The following is a 21,296-nucleotide window of genomic DNA, read 5'->3' on the forward strand; positions in this document are numbered from 1 at the left end:
GGCGATGAACAGGCCATAGCTAGAGTCCAGCAAGTCCTCTAGTCAATGCTTTGCCCTCATGCGCTTTTTTTTTTTTGTTCTGCAGTGATGTTTCCTGTTTTCCTTCTCAGAAGAGCCTGAATCCTTTGTTCTGAAACTTATTATCTTCTGTTACTGCTATGTTTTAATGCAACTTCTTATTTAATTTATGTCTTCTTTCCAAGCGTGAATATCCAGGTTTCGGTTGGATCTATTTTAAGGTGAATTAATTAACCAGCATAATAATACATTCTTATGTTTTCTTAACATTTTATTTCATTTTTAAAAACCTCTCATAGTTACAGAGAAATCTGTGTGGTAAACATAATAACCAACTTTATCTCTCTCCCCCCTTCTCCTTTGTGCTGTGTGTGTTTTTATTCCAATGGAAAAAATAGGGAAATCTTCCTCCAGATTACAGGATCAGTCTGATTGACATTGGCCTGGTGATTGAATACCTCATGGGAGGAGCTTACCGCTGCAATTATACTCGGAAACGCTTCCGAACCCTCTATCACAACTTATTTGGCCCCAAGAGAGTAAGGACTGTTATTATTGAGGGTTTTTGTGCTTGCTTCTTTCCTAAGGGGTTGCAATGAGCAGTGAGCTGCGCACGCCTGCTGAAAGGAAAGTGGGGAAGGGGCAGTGGTGGGGAAGCTTTTTCAGCCAAAGGGCCACCTTCTCTTCCAGAGCAACCTTCCAGGGCAGAAGGGCCAGAAGCAAAAGTGGGCAGGGAAGGAACATGAATGTCAGCTTTGCACAGGAAGCCAGTTTGTGCGCACTCACACACGCACACGTCTCTGTCCTCCTTCCAGGCAAGCAAGAAGCATGGTCAGAGTTCAGGTTCAGACCGAAACATTCAAGGGATACAAAGTACAGCTGGGAAGGGTTGTGACTCAGGAGGTTGTATGGCCTGGGGAGAGACATTTGCCGTCCTGCCACACCCCTCGCTAGTGGCCTTGGAGGGCCACACTGGTTCCCAGGGCCTGAGGCTCCTCGTGCCTGACTTAGAGCATGGCTGGGGCTGGGGGCCTTTTTCCAACCACACTTCCGTACAGGAAGTCCTGAGATCCTGGGAGCCACTTCCCCAGGACACACATTGTTTCAAAGCTGCTGGTGGCAGCCCAGCCAGCATCAAAGTTAAGGGTGATTTCTTCATTTGCCATTCTTTACTCTGAGAATTTATTCTATTTGCACAAATATTTGTAATTCACTTCCACTTTCCAAAAGAAGATGCTCAGAACAGCTAACGGGGGGGGGGGTGTTCAGCATTTTAGAAACAGTGAGTTCTTCACATGCATTGTAGAGGTCATCAGATCCTTGTGTAGAAGGCCATATTCTGAAAAAGATCCCACACGTAAGATAGATGATCTTTATTAAAATAGGTTCCAGTAAAGTTGTAGTCAAGTAATCAAAAGCAAATTCCCAAACATGCGCGAGTAGCAAATGTTCTATGCTTCTGCGGTTAACAGAAATGATATTCTCTATTTAGCCATCTCTTGGGTTTTTGTGAATTTTTTTCTGAAAATAACATAAATATGGACACATGGGAGGAGAGACTCTCCTCTAGACCCCATGAAGCAGGAGAATTGATTATGTGCTCTCGGTGCAGTTCAACATAAACTACAACATCTAGATCTAGGGGCTTTCCTAATATATGGACTGGGGTTCCAAAATAAGAGCTGAGCATGATTGATTGGTGAGGTGGGGGGGGGCAGTGGTTCCGCAGTCTCTGTGCTTTGCAGTGCAATCCTATTCCTGTCTACTCAGAAGTACGGTAAACTCTGTTGGATTAAGTTGGACTTACTCTCAGGTATGTGTGTATAGGATTGCTGCACACACACACACACACACACCCCTCTATATATTTGAAACATTTGTCATTTCTTCTTCTGCCTACAGCCCAAAGCCCTGAAACTGCTGGGAATGGAAGTAAGTGTCATTTAATTCATTTTGTTTTGTTTTTTTAAGAAAAGATGATGATAGTAATGGGAGGGCAGGGGGAGTAATTTTTTTAAAAGTATGAAGTCAGGGCTGAAGTGGTGATCCCAGGAAGTGGCCTATGTTGGTTCAAGGCTCCCTTCTGGGCGCCGCCATTTTGGTTCTTAAGAGTTAGAAAAAATGGAGGTAAGAAATATGAGGGGCAAAGAAAATTTAAAAAGAAGAAAGAAAAATGTATTAAAAATGTTTTAAAAATATTTTTGAATTTTTTTGAAAAATTAAGGAAAAGGAACCAAAGAAGAATAAAATCTAGATAAAATAAGAATAAAAGGACCCCCCCCCCCAAAAAAAACAAAGAAAAAACATCAAGGGATAAAGATTATATTTTTTTAAAACAATAAATAAATGTAATAGTAAATGTTTTGGTGGGTCCCTGCCCACCCCCTCCGCGCCGGTCTCCAGACGGGTCGGGTGGGGGCCAGGTTTGAACTGGCTCACCCACTTCCATGCAGCCTGCCTGGCTCTCCCCGTCCCTGCCCATCTCTCCTCATTTATGGCAGCCACGGTGGCAATGGAGGAGGCTGGTGGGTGCTCGGTCAGGGGGCGGCTCCACTGCGCTATCCGCTGGACTTCCTCCAAGCCTCGCTGGGCCAGCGCTGGGGCGATCCCTGTCCTGGTACAGCTGAGGTCATCTGGTGGGGGGGCTGGGAGCCTCGCACAGCCCCCCCCCATCGCTGCTTCCGGTGCCCCCACTCTGGGCGGCTCCCAACAGAATATTAAAACAGAATAAACCATCAAACATTAAAAACTTCCCTAAACAGGGCTGCCTTCATATGTCTTCTAAAAGTCAGGTAGTTGTTTACTTCCTTGACATCTGATAGGGCGCCATTGACTGGATGTGTTGTGTTAAAAACAAATGAACTCTGCACTTAAAGGCACAGATAGGTAGCTAATTTCTTGTTTGGCTCTAAATTGATGAGTTTTTATAAGGCTATTCATAAAGAAAGGTGAATTAAGGCTGATTCTTAATTATAGGTTGGTGCATGTGACATTGGGGAGATTCTACTACCATTAATATGCTGGGATCTGCTACTAGAAATGACCAAAGCACAGTTCAAGACCAGACTTGCCCAACACCCCTCCTGTGCTGTATCGGGGAGCACAGGTGCAGTTTGCTCTTCCACCCCCATAGGCACATGGAAGCAACAACTGCGGGGCACTGCTGGAAAAAGCTCAGCAGCAAAAAAAATCAGCTCTGTGAATGTACACAAGGACAGCATGGGAATCAGTCTTTCCCACAACAGTATGAGATCGCTTTCTAATTTTGACAGGATGAATGTAATCCACATTCATGTAATTCTAAAGCAAGATATTTCATAAAACACATAATATAGTTTACAATATTTGTGTTGGCTTAAGTTGGCCAGCAAGGCATTCAACAGGGATTTATTGTTTTTAATGCAGGGACTGGATAGATGTTAGCAATGCTATTTATTTCAACAAGTATTTCTTGAAGTACTAAAACTGTTGTTTTGTGGGCATCATTCTTAATTTTTGTTCAGATATATTAAAGGCTGGGTTATTTACATCTGTTTTGTGATGGAGGGCCCAAGGCAGTATGTATTATTATTGTGAGAAAGTGTGGATGTTTTGCCCTGTGTGAGAAAGTATCTAGAGTCACATAAACTAAAGAGAGCAAGTTTGTTAGTAACTTATGACTGTAGCAAAGGAACTAGTTTAATGTCTCCTAACAAACATTACATGGCTGAAACTGTTTTGGTCTGATGGCGTTTTCTCCATTTAACAGGATGATGTCCCACTGCGGAGGGGAAGAAAAACAACCAAGAAGCGAGAGGAAGAAGTGGACATTGATCTTGATGATCCCGAGATTAACCATTTCCCTTTTCCCTTTCATGAGTTGATGGTGTGGGCTGTGCTAATGAAGCGTCAGAAGATGGCCCTCTTTTTCTGGCAACATGGAGAGGAAGCCATGGCTAAGGCTTTAGTGGCCTGTAAGCTCTGCAAAGCCATGGCCCACGAAGCATCCGAGAATGATATGGTGGATGACATATCTCAGGAGTTAAATCATAACTCCAGGTTGAATAATTAATGAATTCATCTTGATTTGTTTCTACTGATACTACCTAAAAGCCTGTTACAATGACCCCACTTCTTTTTAACACTGATCTGATGATAGCCAGACCAAACAAGATGCCTTCCTGCACTTGTGTATAGTAGGTTTCCTGGGAGAAACCTATTTATTTGGAGGCCGTCATTGGCTCAGAAGGCAAGCAAGGAGCAGGAATATTGCTGGCTTGGGGGTAGAAAACAACCTTAACCTCCCCAGCTTTTCTGCTGCACCTGTAAAACAGGAGCTTGTTCCAAGAGCCAGACATAGCCCCACACATGAATCGTAAGAACTTTGCCACAACTGTAGCTGGTTTTCAGGGAGCAAGCCTCCTTCTCTGGTGGCAAGTCCCAGTCACCCCTACAGTGACTAGTTGTAGGTGGGTTTGTTCTTGCATGAGAGCAGGAGCAGGGAATGTGAACTAGCTTGGCTTCCAAGTAAGAGCTAGGATTCTGGGGAGCTGTGTCTGCGTGCAGCTCACAAAGGCATATCCAGTGTGGTTTGGGGGGGGTATTACAGACTTTTCTTATCATCAGCATCAGCAACAGATATCCTGTGGCTCTTACTGGGGAACTGGATTGTCAGAGTCCTGTAGTTGGGCAAGGAGGACAAGCAAGTGGGTTGGTGAACTCAGCATGCCCTGATGTAGCAAGAGAGGATAGTGACTATAGAGCTGAAGGTTAATGTGAGCCAATCCTAAGTTAGTAAAGCATTATCATATTTGGGCCAGTTTACTGTTCACTGTACCTTTATTGTACCTTTCTATGTATTAATGTGCTGTTTACTGCTTTGGGGGGTCGTTGGGCCAAGAAGTTGTGTGTGTGTATTTATAATATAATATAATATAATATAATATAATATAATATAATATAGCATAACACTTCCCAGAAGTACCCAGGTATTTATTTCAGTGCCCTTATTGACCCAAGGAGTTGGATAGGTATGAGGGTGCCATGGAGAAGACCTTTCCGTTGATCTTTGCTGTTGGAATGTGATGTGTAGATAATACAGTAAATAAATTCCTCTGGATTAATTTATGTGGAGTGGTAATATTTCAGGTATCTATAAAACCCCAGGACTTTTATGGTCAAAAATTGCGCTTTGCATTTTACTGGGAAAGTTATAGAAAACTGTTGCAGATGCTGAATCCCTGGTATCATGCACCTGTGGTGACCCAGCCCTAAGTTCATGCTATTGTGCCATCAAACGGCTGCTCTGAGTAGCACATATTATGATAGTCTAAGGTTCTTAAGATGCAAATGGCAGCTGTTAAGTGGTCTTAAGATAAAAGCAGATGCAGCCTTCACACAATATATTGTTGTGAACCTCCTGGCTAAGCGCCATGGGATTTCAGAATTGGCTGTGAACCAGCCCAGACAAGGCAGGAGGTGCTGAATGTTGCCTGTTATGAGCATTCCTCAAACACATAGATATGCACAGAAGTAACAAGGCCTGTCAAGACAAGGAACAACTATCATCACCTTCATCTAGTACCCTGAAATCCTCAGTCAGTTCATTGGTATCCAGTCCCCTGTTATGGCCAAACACTGCATAAATCCCAAGGGTGCTTCCAGATTGTCACTATATTCTGGTGGGATTAAATTACAAGCAGCAAATTCAGGCTGTGCAGTTAAAGCTGATTTGGAGCTCTAGCGCGTGATTACCCAAAAGATCCAACTTTTTGCAATAGGGGAAATGTAGTGGGAAGTGCAGGAGAAGACTTCGTTGGACACAACAGTCTTCTAGCCTGCCCACTAACAAATGAGATGAATGCTTATTAAACAATCAATGCCATCTAATTTCCCTGCAAACAAATTACAATGAATGCTCAATAAAAACAGGTTGCCTGGAAGTCCTCTAGCACTTCCCTTCAGACCTGGGTTGAATGAAAAAAGAGGATGCTTATATGTTTGAATTCCATACCTCTACTATTCACTTAGCACAGTTGGGTGGGGGGGGTGCACTATATTCCCTTAGTTAAGGATTCCCTAGGAAATGTGCTTTTCTCAAACAGGTAATAGGAAGTGGGATGGTTCAAATGTAAGCCACCAAGGTGAAGAAAGGAAGCAAGTGGGAGCTAGGACCTCTTAGCAACAGTAAATTAAGGAGCTTCACTAGATGTCTAACCTTCAGCACCAATATGCCAAGCGCACCTGAGCATAGCATAGTCCTTTCAGCAGAAGTGTTCCCAGTTGTTTAGCTTCCATGTAACAGATTGCACAAGCTAACAAAAAGCGGCCTGTATTGCAGGGATTTTGGCCAGCTGGCAGTGGAGCTCCTGGACCAATCCTACAAGCAGGATGAGCAGCTGGCAATGAAACTTCTGACCTACGAGCTGAAGAACTGGAGCAATGCCACATGCCTGCAACTCGCAGTGGCAGCCAAACATCGCGATTTCATTGCTCACACTTGTAGCCAAATGCTGCTCACAGACATGTGGATGGGCAGACTCCGGATGCGCAAAAATTCCAGCCTAAAGGTCAGGACCGTTTTAAAATCATATCATAACTTGAGGCTTAGGGAGAGGTTGTGCTGAATTAGCAGTAACAGCTTTGATCATGTAAAGCATTGATGGGGCCTCTGCAAATCTTTCCACTTTAAACTCTAAAGGGAGGTGTCGTAAGGCAAGGCTGAGCTACTCCTTTTAAGCTCTCTAGGACACCAGGTCTTTTAGGAAGCATCTATGGCCAGCCTCTGCTCCCGCTACCCCTGGCTTTGCCCACACAATGGGTTTTCGCACCAGCCCCTGGCGAGTCATTTTGAAACCCACATGCATGAGTATCAGATTATTGGATGGCCCAGAGAGCACATGTAATTTGAAACTAAATAAGCAACTGGCATAACCATAACCTGTTAATTGTGATGATTATTGTTATCATTATTATTGCTTTAGGTAATTCTAGGAATTCTACTTCCTCCTTCAATTCTCAGCTTGGAGTTCAAGAACAAAGATGACATGCCTTACATGTCTCAGGCTCAAGAGATCCAACTTCAAGAAAAAGAGCCAGAGGAACCAGAAAAACCAGTGAAAGAAAAAGAAGAGGAGGACATGGAACTCACAGTAAGGGAACACATTGCTGGAAGTGGTTCGCACAGCCATTACCCCCCCCCCTTACCATTTCCACTTCGGTATGTGTTTGGGGAGGGGTCACCAACCTTTTAGGGTCCTTGGGCACAATTGGAGGTCGCAGAAACACATAGTGCCCCACAACTGTTCCATTGGCCACAATAGACCACCTTTTTCCAAGCTTAACTTCAGCAGAGGAGCAGCCCCTGTGACTGCCATGTTGGTGAACCCTCTATTAAGGAGTGCCATGTTTTTAGGGAGCCCAATCCACCCAGAACCTCTCCCGAGATGCCCTGTTGAAAGTAACCATGGCTGAGTATAAGCCGTGTCGTATAGCTTGTGGCCAGGAAGAGTTCCTAGAGTCAAAAGAGATAACGAATTACAGAAGTTCCATTTTGCTTCTGGGAAACAATGCATTGTGACGCAGCTGGCTACCATTGGTTGTGCCTTGACTTCAATAGTGGAGGCGCACCCGACTATGGCTGATCATGCTTTTTGTAAAGGACACCGTTATACAGACATCCTACTTACAAGGATTATGGAAGGTACAGACTATCAGTAGCGGAGGACTCTTCCCAAATACAATAATTATTTACTATTATTGCTGCAAAGCAATGATTTACAAAAAAAAAGATGTCACAGCAATATTTTAGATGTGGTGCATCATTTTGTTATTCTCAAGTTTAAATCTAAATACAATTGTTAATGAAAAACTGTATTTGTAAGCAACTGTATGTTAAAGCTGCTTACTGTTGCAAGGTAACAAAAGTGTTTATCTCCAGCTATTGCTGTTATACTTAGCAAATGCACCGTTCCTAACATTTTTTGCATTTCTTGTCCACTCCATCTCAAGGACTGAGATACAAGCTAAAAACCACAGCTCCAATTAAATTACGCTTAAGTGATCATATCCTTGACCAATACTCATTTTACTCTTGCCACCAAAAAACCAGAAACCAGCTGAGATGTTAGGGCAACTCCAGCATCTTGGGGAAAAGTTGGGGCTCAGGATCCATAAGCCTCTATGAAGTTTTGTCAAATAAAGTGAGCCGTCAAGGATGATTAAGTTGCTGTTAAGAATTGGAGACAAAAACAGGAACGTAATAGTTTCACTTGGTGATAGGTCCACATTTAGCATTATAGAGACGAGGTGTTCACAAATATTGACATATATTTAGTGATCATTAAACAATCTGGAATAACTTTCTATGAGTTTTCCACAAATAGGTTAAGGAACCATTCAGTCAACAAGTTTTAGGATTTCCTGTTTTCAGTTGGAAGCTGGAATGCCTGACCCTTTTGAGGATCATCTTTGTGAATATATGGAAATTAGGGGGTTCTTCCAGCTGCTTCTGTTGCCTGACAATCCACTTACAATATTATGGGACAGCTTATTGAGTAGATTGTAAATTGTTCTTTAATGGTCTTATTCTATTATCTTTAGTAGGTGCTGTTTGCATAGTTTTATTTTATTTTATTTTCCCTCCTCTCCTCTAATGTTTATTTGCTTTTCTTAAACATTTTAGAAGCACACATTATATAACAGCTGCTTATGATGGCAAACATTTAGTGAGAAGTCCCTTTGAAGTCAACACTGACTAAATATTCATGTGTGACTTTGCCATGCTAATTTTAAATGAATTTATTGTATGTACAAGAAAGAATCAAACCAGTTAAACCACTAAAAAGCCTCCTGGGCTTCTGCTGGCATAAGACATCACAAGCATTTTTTATTTTATCATAGCTACTTACTGGTCTCTCAGTGCCCATATTCATTTTTTTAAGGTTTACTTCATTAAATTTTGTTAAAAATTAGGCTGTTTCCTACAGGCCATCAGCAAGAGCTGTCCCCAAGATCTTATCTGCGGGCAAGCAGAAGGCTCTGCCTACAAGACCCAAAATTCAGGGAAGCAGAAGACACTAGGCACAAGATCAGCCTACAGGACCCCTATGCAGGCAAGATCCTGGAAAAAGAGGGAAAGATCAGAAGCCAGTTTAAGATTGACAGGTTGTTTTCCTCCAAAATGAACTTGTTCTGCTTTAATTGTAGTTAATTACTGCTGGCTTCTGATCAATGAGTGAAGTGCTCATTCAAATCCAATAAGCACAGCTACAATGTAGTGAATTACAATTACCCTCTCTTTTGATGCCCTGTTCCCATTCCTTTTTTCCAACACTATATTTTCCTCTAGTAGCAGCACAGGGCGCTGTAATGTCTTGTCTTGTCTCTGTGTGTTTCTTTAGAGAAATAGCATGGTTTTCCATGTTCCCTCCTCTCCACCATCTGACCTTGGTCTTTGCCTTCAGCCTGGGTTCTTTTCCCTCAACCTTCTAACATTAGTAGTAGTAGTAGTAGTAGTAGTTATTTATTTATTTATACCCTGCATTTTTACCTGGCAGGGACTCAAGGCAGCTTACAGATAAAATAAGAACATCTAAAAACATAGGTGGGGGAAGGGAAAACAATCATTCAAACAATTAAACAACAATTTGTTTTTGTTTGTTAATATGTTATGCACTTTTGTGTTTTTATATTGTAAACTGCCCTGAGATCCTCAGATGCAGGGTGATATAGAAATTTAACAAATAACAGACACACACACACACACTGATTATTACAATAAAACAGCATGGCACACCCAGTACTTATATCTCTAAGGATTCTGTGGGCACTCAAATTCTTTGCAGTAAACAGCAGAGGGCTCAAGTGACCTCCAGGAGCCTTCAGTTCCAGAATGCATAATATTGGTTTTCTCTGATGTTGTGAATTTATTATTTCATTGTTCATGTGCTAAAATGAACAAAAGGTACACCAGACACCATATATTGTTAGCAGGAAAAGAGTGGAGGAAGAAATGAGTGCTGGGCAATTAGCCTGAAAGTCAGGCTGGCTGCAAAGGAAGCAGGAGATAATAAACTAAAAGGCAGGAGGTGGGCGCCGCAGGGAATTTTTCAGCGCAAGCAGACCCCTTGCCACGCTGCATGCAACTGCTCATGCCCAGGGATGGGATCATTATACCTGCCACACTGACAGACAAGTCCCTATATATATAGCACAAGTTCATTCCCCGCCAAATATGTTACCAATCGGTGCCTGATGCATTATTGCATGACTCAGCCCGACTCGTGATAAATCAGTTACGTTCAAAAAACAGAAGCCACCTACGTATAGCAGCCTCCTAGCAAATTATCACCCCTTTCCATCCTTTCCATCCTCTCACAGAGAGAAGTATTTTTCTGCACGTTGCAAACCATTTGCTGTTTTAGCTTCTACCTACAGAGTTTGTGAATAGTAAGAATATTATGAACTAACAACCATGAAAAGAACATTCATGGTTCTTAGGTTGAACTCCTAGTCCAGACCCCAGCAGTTTCGCAAATATTTGTCATTTGTGAGTGTGGGTAGACATTTGTGCTCAGTGGCCTACCGTTACTTCAGAGCCATTATAGCATGAAATACTCCGATAAAGAAGGCGACTTCAGAAATAAAGCGGGAGCCTAGCAAAGGGCCAATGGAACAGACAGACATTTCAATCTGAGCTTGGTTTGTTTTTTAGTTAACAGATTCCATTAATTTCCTATACTAAACAAAAGTTCCAGCAATTATAGCACTTCAAACATTATGTTCAACTCTGTTTCTATCACAGTGGGTCCAAGAAGGAATACCACCAAGGGCAAAGAGCACCATCAGCACCCACCACCCAGTCAGTTTTGCACGATTGCTGAGTTGTACAGTTTGTGCAAGATTGCAAAAGCCAGGAGTTGAAGGGAAGGTGGAGGGTTTAGGGGAGTGTGATCAGCTTGTGTCAAGTACAGGAGTTCCCTTCTCCCTTCTGATTGCTCTCAGATAGGAATTAACAAGCATTCAGTAGATTTATAGTCTTTTTATTACAGTATCATGTTGCAAGCACAGACACACAACTCTCTGCAAGCATAGCAGTTGCTTACTCTGACTCCTCCCCTCAACTTCTGCAGCAAGAAGCACGCCAGTGGGAGGTCCCCCCCCCTGCATTTCCTTTGTTCTCCTACACGATCATACCTCCAAGTTTTTTGGGGGGAGGGGCTTCCCCTCCACTCTCGATTGATGTATCGCCCAGCTGCTCCCTCCCTTCTGGTTGCTTAGTTACTATCTCAAAGCTGGGGAGCTCCTCTCTCAATTGTGCAGCCTCTGTGTTTGCCTGTCTGCCTGCTTCTGGAGACTCTGGAAGCAAGGGGGAGCAAGTATTCCCCCTCCTCTTCTGTTAGGATCTGATCCTAGGATCTGCATCTCCCACTCTTCTAATCCAGACCAGCCCCTGACAGTTTGGTTGCACTGGGCACAGAGCCTCAGGGGGCTGCGGGGGACACCACAACTATTATTTAAAATGGAGTGCGACAGGTGCCAAATTTTGGCGTTGCTCAGAGTGCTGCTGAAATGTGAGATCCCAAGATCCATCACTGTTAGTGGAAGGGCTCAGGGGTGGAGTATCTGCTTTGTGTTCAGATGATCCCTGGTTCAATCCCTGACATTTCCAGATGCCTGAAACATTGGAGGAACGTTGCCGGTCAGGATGGAGAAAACTGAGCTGGACAGCCTAGTGACTCCATAGAAGTCAGTTTTCTGGGTTTCTGGGTTTCCATATTTTGTGTAACAAGTTCCCAGCCTTTCCAAGCAATGTTCATGATTAACTGTGTCATTGTCAGGGTCTGAAGGGGAAGGCTGGGAATCACCCCCTCCTCCTCCTTTGTTTCCCTCAGAGGAGGGGGGAGGGGGAATCAGGGCCCCTTCTCCAGTGGTTTCAAGAGAAGAGGGAGACAGGATTGAACTGCAGCAGAACTCAGAGCTGCCAAGTTAGGAGGTGTTAGGATAAGGAGGGGGAGGGGGAGAATTGCCAGCAGAGATGTCCTTGGAAAGCGTAGGAGAGCCAGCGTCCTCAAAGACGTTTGACTCCTGAGGCCATCCGTAGGGCCACAGGCTGATGCTGGGGAAAGAAGGGGAGAAGCTCAGAGTGAGCAGCGTCACTATGGAGTTTAGGACTAGATTCTTTGTCTTGCACCATGAGAACTGAATAAAACCATTAATGCGAACTTTCTTGCTTCTGCCTTGATCCTTGATTCTGCCGGCGGAGGATAGAATCCCCCAAGCCTGACAGTAATACATTTACTAGGTTGATATTCCATGTATATGTAACTGACAGCATTTGTTGGGGTGTGGGAGAAGGACCCCCAAACTATGTTTTGCCCTGGGCTTCAGATTACGTCTCTGCCACCCTCTCTGTAGTCACCAAGGAATGGACTTCCTCCATGGAAGCAGCCTGGCTTGGAATGCCCTCGCTAAAGAGGCAGGCCTCTCTTCCGCTTTCCAGCACTTTTTCTGAAGCACACCAAAGCAAAAAACCCTGAAACGATTTGTGTTGAAGTAATGCATCCCCTTGTTCTTTTCAGTTCTGTGCTTTTTAATAGTTCTGCTCATGGTGATTTCTTGGGAAAGGCTGGGTGCTGAAGTCCTTCTGCTCTGCCACATGCCCACTCACCCACTTCTGCCGAATCAGCTTTATGGGCATTTTCTGTGACTTGGAACCACAAGTGTGAAGCTCTTCGTTTCATTCATCTTCACTCCCTGCCCACTGCATTATCCTTCAGAAGTGGCAAAGCTTGCTTTCCTGGGGGCCACCTCTGCATTTTCATGCCTACGTTGTTGCCCAAAAACTACAAGAAGGAAACCTCATTTACTTCTCCCCGCCACTGCCAACTTTGAATGCAAAAACCTGCCCATTTTAATTATGTTTAAATTGTTTTTAGGTTTTTTTTAATAATTTCAATATTTCTTGTAAACTGCTTAGAGGTTTTACTACAATCAAGCAGTATGTATTTTTTGTTAAATAAACAAACAACAATCAAACATACAGATACCTAGATAATAAACAGGATTCTCCCTTTCTTTCTTTCTTTCTTTCTTTCTTTCTTTTTTGTGATTCAAACTCTTCTGGAAGTGCACAGAAGCTGAGCTGATGCCAAAGGGTAGTCTTTTGAAACAGTAGTACTCAAAGTGAGTAACAAATATTGTCAGTTTTGTGCTGCTTTCTGCCAGTTGAATCTGCCCATCTCTACTGTTGGCATCCCATTTAGAAAATTGGCTTTGCTTAGCTGTGCTGAGTGTGCCTCACCACAATGTGGAAACAATTCTCTTTCAACACTTTTATTTAGCTGAGTCCTATTGGGTGCACACGTGCACCGGGAAACCATCAGGGCTCAAGCCCAATCCCCTGGGTTGCCTGGAATGGTAAATAGAATTCAGAAGCCAATTGCCAGCAAAACAGGACATTTATTTAGGCAGTGAAAGGTTGGTGCAACACAACCTCAACCAGCAAGGAGTTGAGAGGTGGCACACCAAGTATAAAAACAGCAGAAGCATTTGTACACTTACAAGCAAAGGGTAGTTTTGTCCACCTATGGCAAAACTAGATTCTACTAGATTATACGGATTTAATCATGAGGCACAGCAACTTATCTCTTCCCCTGCAAACTGGATTTGGGTTTCCCTTGTTTCAAAGCTAACACAAGGCCACTAACATATTTGTAAGTGACAACAGGCCAAAAGTTTTGTCAAAGAGGAACAGGGTGCAAGGGCTACAAAAACTCCCCTTGTTGAAAAGGATTTGCCACTACAACTGTCCCTTTGGCTTCCAGAATCTTTTAAAATTTTATACTGATCTTGGTTTTGGCTCTCTAAATGCAATACATTTGGTTGCACATTTTTATCTTTCATTTCTTACCAAAAGATGATGCACTTCACTGAAAGGTAATTGGGCAATTTTTCCCTCTTCCGCCTGGGGAATCTGAATTTTGTTATGTTTACTACAGAAAAGCATAACATCAAACCTTTTGTTTGATTTGCACAATTTCCTTCATATTTGGTGCCAGTAAAGAACTGGAAACAGGTCCTAAGGTGAATTACAAGAGGCAAGGTGCCCTTGCCCTTGAACAGCAATCCAATGCCTCTTTACTTATTGAGAAGAAATTCCCCCTGTGTTTACTGGCACTTACTCCCAGGTAAGTGTGCATAGGGGGCCACTTTAGATGTAAATCAGCAAGAGAATGATCATTGTTACTGTTTTCAAATATTCAGGCATTCTAAAATATTAATTGAGGATGAAGGAGCTGAGGGGATGCTCATCAAATCTGCAGATTACACCAAACTGGGAGGGGTAGCTAAGGCACAGAAGACAGAATCGGGATTCAAAATGACCTTAACAGGTTGCAGAACTGGGCCCAAACTAACAAAATGAATTTCAGTAGGGACAAATGTAAGGTTCTGCACTTAGAATGAACCAGATGCACAAATATAAGGTAAGGGACACCTGGTTTACTAGCCCTACATGTGAAAAGGATCTCGGGGATCTAGGCCACAAGGTTAACATGAGTCAACAGTGTGATGCAGCAGCAAAAAAAGAGCAAATGTTATTCTAGGTTGCATCAACAGAAGTCTAGTGTCCAGATTAAGGGAAATAATAGTACCATGCTATTCTTCCTCGGTCAGAATTCTGGGTGCTACAATTTAAGAAGGATATTGACAAGCTGGAATGTGTGCAGAGGAGGGCAACTGGATGATCAAGGGTCTGGAAACCAGGGCTTATGAGGAGTGCTTGAAGGAGATGGGTATGTTTAGCATGGAAAAGAGGAGAGTGAGAGACAATATGATAGCCATCTTTAAATATCTCAAGGGCTGTCACATGGAAGATGGCTTGTTTTCTCCTGTTCTGGAGGGTAGGAGTCGAACTTACAAGAAATAAAATTCTGACTAAACATCAGGAAGAATGTTTCTGACAGTAAGACCTGTTTGACAGAGATATGGTCTCACTTGAGAAGTTGTGGTCTCTCCTTCCTTGGAGATTTTTAAGCAGAAATTGGATGATCATCTGTCATGGATTCTTTACCTGAGATTCTTGCACTGCGAGGTTGAACTAGATGACTCTTGGGGTCCCTTCCAACTCTACAATTCTATGGCCTGTTTTCTAATTCACTTACATATTTATATGGATTAGAGTCAGCTGAAAAGAAGCTTTAAAAGACTCGTGGACAAAATAAATTCAATTAAATTAATCATTAAAGGTTAATATGCCTAACAGCAAAGCAGCCAGCTCTGAAACGGAGCAATTCCTGCCTCTGATGATGGGAATGCTCTGCTGAAATATGAAGTGCTAAAATGCACAGAAGCGCCTTTAGTTTTCTAGAAGTCCTGGGTCCTTTTACTTGCTCATTTACTAGCACAGTATTGCAGCTACTATGCGTGTTTGCCATAGAAAGGCTTGTTAGAACTGTATTGACTTGCTTGTTGACATTTTAAGTTCTCCCACCATTTTTTGTTTTAATTCTGCATTTAAAACAACTCTCATGTAGGCTCTAGGGCAGCCTGAAAAGTATTAGGGGGTGAAGTCAAACCATTGTGTTAGCAGCATCCAAGTGACCTCCCCAGGACTCAAGACTTGGGCAGTGTGTCTGGAGGTCCCGGGTTGCCCAGATGACAAGACCTCTCTCTCAGCCTCCTTGATATGATCCAAAGGAAAGCAGAGCAATACACTGGCACGAGCTTGGCTGCAGGAGTTGCCAGATGGAGGCTTGCAAGGCACTAATCAACCGTCTTAGGGACTCCGCTCGAGATTTGTGTAGGGTTTACTTCTTAGCCTTTTTCCTGCAAGGCAGCAGAGGTTTAGGGTCAGAGTTTTCTTTCGCCTAGATGGGCTACCTTCCCAGGTTGATGAGCCCCACCTGCCCCTTACTTCACTCCACGGCACGTGCAGAAACTTGACCATTGGACCCACTCTTGATCTCGTGTGCTCCATCTGCCAGAGCCTCTCATCGAGGGTTGGAGACCCATTGGTGCCTCTCACCTGGCTGAGCCAGCCAGTCAAAGCTGTTGCTTTCTGTGTGGCAGTTGTCGCAGGCTAACAGCTTCTAGGAGCCACAGATGGGAGCTGAGTGCAGGGTGGAAGCCAAAGGGGGGCAAAGTACCCCAGAAGGAGCACAACGTGTCCCCCAACAGAGGTACTAACCCTCCCCTACATACTCCCCTTATTACTTCAGTAATAAAATACTGAAGTAGGAAATGCTGTTTTACTATCTAACTTTCCCACTCTCTTCAGTCTGCTATCCCTCATGTTTGTTCCGATCCCAGCATCATAATTGTCAATTTTGTGATTCTTAAGTTCTTTATGCTAACCATTTTTTCTTTTTAAAAATTACTTATTATAAAGCAACAGGAGAAAACCATATCAGCAAGGAAAAAAGATAAGCTTTTTGTTTGTATAGTTGCTTTTAAAGAACTGAGAAGTGGAAGGGATTCGTGAGTTGCATTTATGTCTGTAGTTTCTGTTGAAGTGGTGTTGCTACAGCATTTGAAGATTCAATCAACATTATGAATGGCAGCTTCAAATATACAAAAGTTAAAGAATGAATTTTCATGTTGCTTAATTACCTGATTCTTATTGTAAGTTTGAAATGTCTATGTGTGCTTTACATTTGTTAGACACTGTCTCATCAGTTGATCCAGTGAAACTGGATTGGGCAGCTGGCAAATAATCTATTATAGTCATTTTTGTTCTTTTTAACTGTAGGCAATGTTGGGACGTGGCAATGGGGAATCTTCAAGAAAGAAGGAGGAAGAGGAAGTTCAGAGCAGACACAGATTGATCCCCTTTGGCCGCAAGATCTATGAGTTCTACAATGCACCAATTGTTAAATTTTGGTTCTACACTGTAAGGAGCGACTATCATTTTGTCATCTGTCCCTAATGACACAAATTTGTAAAGCCCCCCCCCCCCTCATCAGTATGTCTACATTGTCTAAGTGAAGCATTATTGTAATATCTAACTATGTGCAAGTAGATAATGCTTATAAATATTGTAGAGCGTTTGCAGGAAGACACAAACTTTAGCCCCTCTGTGTGTCACTTGATAATTAAGAGAAATTAATGGGATATTTTAAAGAAGCTATGTATCAACATGAACATCTGGAGGACTAATGTGAAAACATTTCTTGAGACTTGTGGTCAATAGTCAACAGTTTAATGTGCAATGCTTCTTCTGTTTCATGTGCCTGAAACATTACAGCACTTTCCTTATCCTCATCTCCTTATTTCGTTTACCCTATTTTGTAAATATTGTCCTATTGGCATGGGGTTTCCTCCCCTCCCCTTTTTTCTTATTTGTGATTAATTGAAAAATGGCTGTAAATAATGTCAGAGGAAAAAATTAATTATATATAATTATGGCCCATATAGATACATTCATTGGTTTGGAGATTAGTGCCTATTGGTATGAAAAGGTGGAGCCTGCAACAAAACATTCCTGTGTGGGGTGTTTCTATTCACATTTCCAAGCACCACATTCCCATCCCAACACATTTGTCTGGTTCTCCACCCTCCCCAGTCAGCTGTCTAAGTCAGTCCTCATCCTCATTAGGCTGTTGGGGGCAGGGTCCCCTCTGAGGGCTTTTTCCTTTTAAAAAAAGTATTCTTCTGAAAATTTTGCCGCTTCCAAAACCAGCTGGTACCTCCTTCTTGTGCATGCTTGGTACTTGTTGAGGCTGAAAAAGGACCACAGTCAGATAACTGAGATTGCTATTGATCTATATAGACTACTTCCAATATTTGAAGTCTACAGTAGATACACTCTGAGGAAGCACTGCTATGCCATGTGCTGATTTAGCCATTCAGCTGGGCAGCTGTGAACATGCATCTCCCTGCAGACAAGGAACTGAAGGAGATGTGGAAGCCCTGGCATAAATGAGGAGGCATTTTGTGGCATGCTTTGGCACTCCTACATCCACAAAGAACGGCTGAACCAGAGCATTGGCCTTCTAGCTGGAAATTGCACATGGCTCTTTTGTCTAGGAATAGAAAACTAGTATGGTTGAATTAAGCAACCTAGGTAAGCTGAACATACAGTATCCAGGAAAACTGAGTTTATTTCTTTGCAGATGGCATACGTTGGGTACCTGATGCTGTTCAATTATATTGTGTTGGTGAAGATGGATCGTTGGCCTTCCACACAGGAGTGGATTGTTATCTCGTATATTTTCACAATGGGAATAGAGAAGATGAGAGAGGTAATATATTTAATTGGGGGATTGGCATGGGGGGGCCACTGTGCTCCCAATCTCATCTCATCTCATCTCCCATGGCTGTTTTCTAAAACAAAAAAACACCTTTTGAGATCTCCTGCATTGTATGTCTAGTTGCACTGTAAGATCACAAACTATATTGTTCTGACTAGTACAATTAATACTGACTTTATGCTTTCTATTGTACACGATGATTTATAGAGTAACATCCGCACACTTAGACACATGATTCCTAATCCACACTTGGGCTCTTCAGCTTGAAATATGATGCTCAGAATGTACAATGATCACCCTTAAATTGTTTGTTGTATAGTAACAGTGCAGGAAATAATATTCATCACACCCACAAGAGGGAGGGCTCTTCAGCATTGAATCAGGCCTCCAAAACTTCAAGAGAGTTGACTTGTGATACTGATGTTCAATTTTCAAATAATCCATTGGATTTTTGCCTATTTCTTATTTAATTTTATTCCAACTGTAAATATTTCTTTGGGGGGGGGAGCTTGTTGATATATAAATATGATTGTCTAGGGAAGGGTGTGAAATATGAGTCATTCTCTGAATGTTCTCAAGTCACTGATATTTATATTTCAACAAGCGTTTTTTTCAAAAATTATTTACAAATGGAATAAAATTAAATAAAAAGGAATAGAATAATATATATAAAAATAATAAAGAAGGCAATAATATACATAATAAATAGATGCTAGTGGTTCCATGGATGAATACTCAGAACATGCTCTTTAAAAAATACAGTAAAGATGTTTGTACTAATTTAAAAAAAAAAATTTTTATTAAAGATTTATTAGTTTACAAAAAGACGTGCATTGTCTCTTTTATCAAGTTGCGTTTTCTACAGATCAGTTTCATTTCTTGTGAGACATTAGTGTTGCATGCAGTATTAGGTTAGGAAGAAAAGGGGCGAGGAAGAGGGGGAGGGGAATGGTGAGTGGGGTGGGGTCAGGTGGTAATACTGGACACAGAACTGACCTGCGCCTCCATGGACAGCTGTGAGTCCAAAATGACTCCCAGGCTGCGCACTTGGTCCTTCAGGGGCACAGTTGCCCCATTCAAGACCAGGGAGTCTTCCACACCCGCCCGCCTCCTGTCCCCCAAAAACAGTACTTCTGTCTTGTCAGGATTCAACCTCAATCCATTAGCCGCCATCCATCCTCTAATGTTGGAAGCCATGCAGAGTGACTGGAGCAACCCAGCCAGATGGGCAGGGTACAGTTGTTGTTTGTGGCGTGAGCTCCGACACATCTAACTCTAGAGAAATAGGACTACTACTGCTGCTGCTGCTGCTACTGCTGCTGCCAATAATAATAATAATAATAATAATAATAATAATAATATAGTCTGTAAGTCTATGATCCCAGGTAATGCAACTCCCTCATAGGTTAACATCACAGAGTCCAGAGCACAGCTGCTCACCTGTGTTTCCTGGCCCTTGTTGCTGAATCATGCAATAAGAGGGTTTATCTTATTGTTTGGGTTCTTTAAGAGATGTGAATCCTTGTTCCATGTATAGGGCTCAACATGAAGCAACATGTCTAACATTTCCATCCCTCTTTCTCTAGATATTAATGTCAGAACCTGGGAAGCTGCTGCAAAAAGTGAAAGTGTGGCTCCAAGAGTACTGGAACGTTACTGACCTCATTGCTATTCTCCTATTTTCTGTGGGAATGGTGCTTCGCCTCCAAGATCAGCCGTTTAGGAGCGATGGCCGTGTCATATACTGTGTCAACATCATTTACTGGTATATCCGACTGCTGGACATCTTCGGGGTGAACAAGTATTTGGGGCCATATGTAATGATGATTGGGAAAATGGTAAGAAAGTCTTTCCCATTCTTTCTTTTTGTAATGAATTAACTGAATTAAGGATTAACTGAAAATAAGAGGAGAAGATGATGCTACTTTTAGGCAACCTCCAGGTTTAACACTCAGTCTGCCTCCAGACAATTCAAAACCCTTGCCCTTATCCTCCAGGTGCATTGCACCTGGGGCCACGTCTCTTCCGTTCAGTGTAGGAAGCTTTGAGGCTGGGCTTCCAGCATAGATACTCCAAGTCAAAGGCAATGCATTTTTATTGGTCTATAAAAAAAACTATAGGCTAAAATTATTGTTTTCTATATTGTGTCTCACCTTTCCTTAGAGGGGGAAAATCCAGATTTCTGTATATGTATGTTTGAATTACATTCAAAACTCTCTCTTTTTTAAATGGGATTTTTTTTTAACTCTCTTTTTTTAATGGGATTTGGACTTCCTCTGTCTACTATTTGTTTGTTTAAAGATTTATATGTTGCCCTTCATCACATGTGAATCCAGCCTACTTCTCCCAGCCCCAACAGCTGAATTAAGGAATTCCTTGAGTTGAACTAGCCAGGGCAACGGCAGCTGGCTGACTGTCAGAGCTTTGTCTCTCCAGCGCTCTCTGTCAGCCGCAGCTGACAGTTAGACCTTCAAAGCACCTTGGAAAAGGTTTTGAAGGTGTCACTGATCAACATTTCCTGTGAACCCCTCTTTTGGCCCAGACGTGAATTTATGTGACCTACACCATATATGGTGTCAGGTGTGGCAGAGCTAGGAGTGGCTTGGCTAAAATGGTCTGGTAGACAAATGGGGAGGCCAAGCAGGCCTAATGACCTGCCAGACTGAGGGTTGGTCCACACCTGCATGCCCATCACTTAATTCCACCCCTTTGAATACCCAAGAGGTGATGACTCACAGCTGAATGGGTGATCAAACTCCAGTGAAAACCTTTGTGAGTGAGGTGGTATAGCCCTGATCTTGTCTTTCCACTGCTAGGAGGTTTTTTGATCCAGAGGAAGCTTCCATAAGTGGAAGAAGGAGAAAATGATGTTTGCTGATTCCCTCTCCTCTCTGCAGTCCCCTCTGCCATTCCCAAATCTACTCCAGAAAGTTAGGAGACACTTTAGAAAAGCGGCCAGCAACCTTTTTAAACCCAAGGGCACATTTACATTTTTGATCACATGCCGTGGACCCTTCTCTTTTGCTCATTTCTCTCCCTTCTGCCCCT

General features: G+C 42.6%; 1 protein-coding gene across 11 annotated transcripts in view; it reads left to right on the forward strand.

Annotated features, from left to right (window-relative positions):
- TRPM3 (transient receptor potential cation channel subfamily M member 3) overlaps window positions 1-21,296 on the forward strand; it is a gene marked incomplete at its 5' end in the record, with an annotated part of 403,362 nt that overhangs the window by 346,873 nt on the left and 35,193 nt on the right. For 5 of the 11 annotated variants that reach the window (XM_080972224.1, XM_080972216.1, XM_080972220.1 and 2 more), the window contains 10 exons: window positions 204-239; window positions 417-557; window positions 1,921-1,950; window positions 3,767-4,056; window positions 6,338-6,566; window positions 6,981-7,148; window positions 8,985-9,110; window positions 16,748-16,888; window positions 18,111-18,239; window positions 19,835-20,086. In XM_080972224.1, coding sequence (XP_080828350.1) covers window positions 204-239; window positions 417-557; window positions 1,921-1,950; window positions 3,767-4,056; window positions 6,338-6,566; window positions 6,981-7,148; window positions 8,985-9,110; window positions 16,748-16,888; window positions 18,111-18,239; window positions 19,835-20,086 — 1,542 coding nt within the window. The remainder of the gene's footprint in view (window positions 1-203; window positions 240-416; window positions 558-1,920; window positions 1,951-3,766; window positions 4,057-6,337; window positions 6,567-6,980; window positions 7,149-8,984; window positions 9,111-16,747; window positions 16,889-18,110; window positions 18,240-19,834; window positions 20,087-21,296) is intronic. The other 6 variants (XM_080972225.1, XM_080972227.1, XM_080972218.1 and 3 more) reach the window with 4 other exon arrangements.

Source organism: Podarcis pityusensis, assembly GCF_964106645.2.
Source record: "Podarcis pityusensis genome assembly, chromosome: 11".
Lineage (NCBI taxonomy): Eukaryota > Metazoa > Chordata > Lepidosauria > Squamata > Lacertidae > Podarcis > Podarcis pityusensis.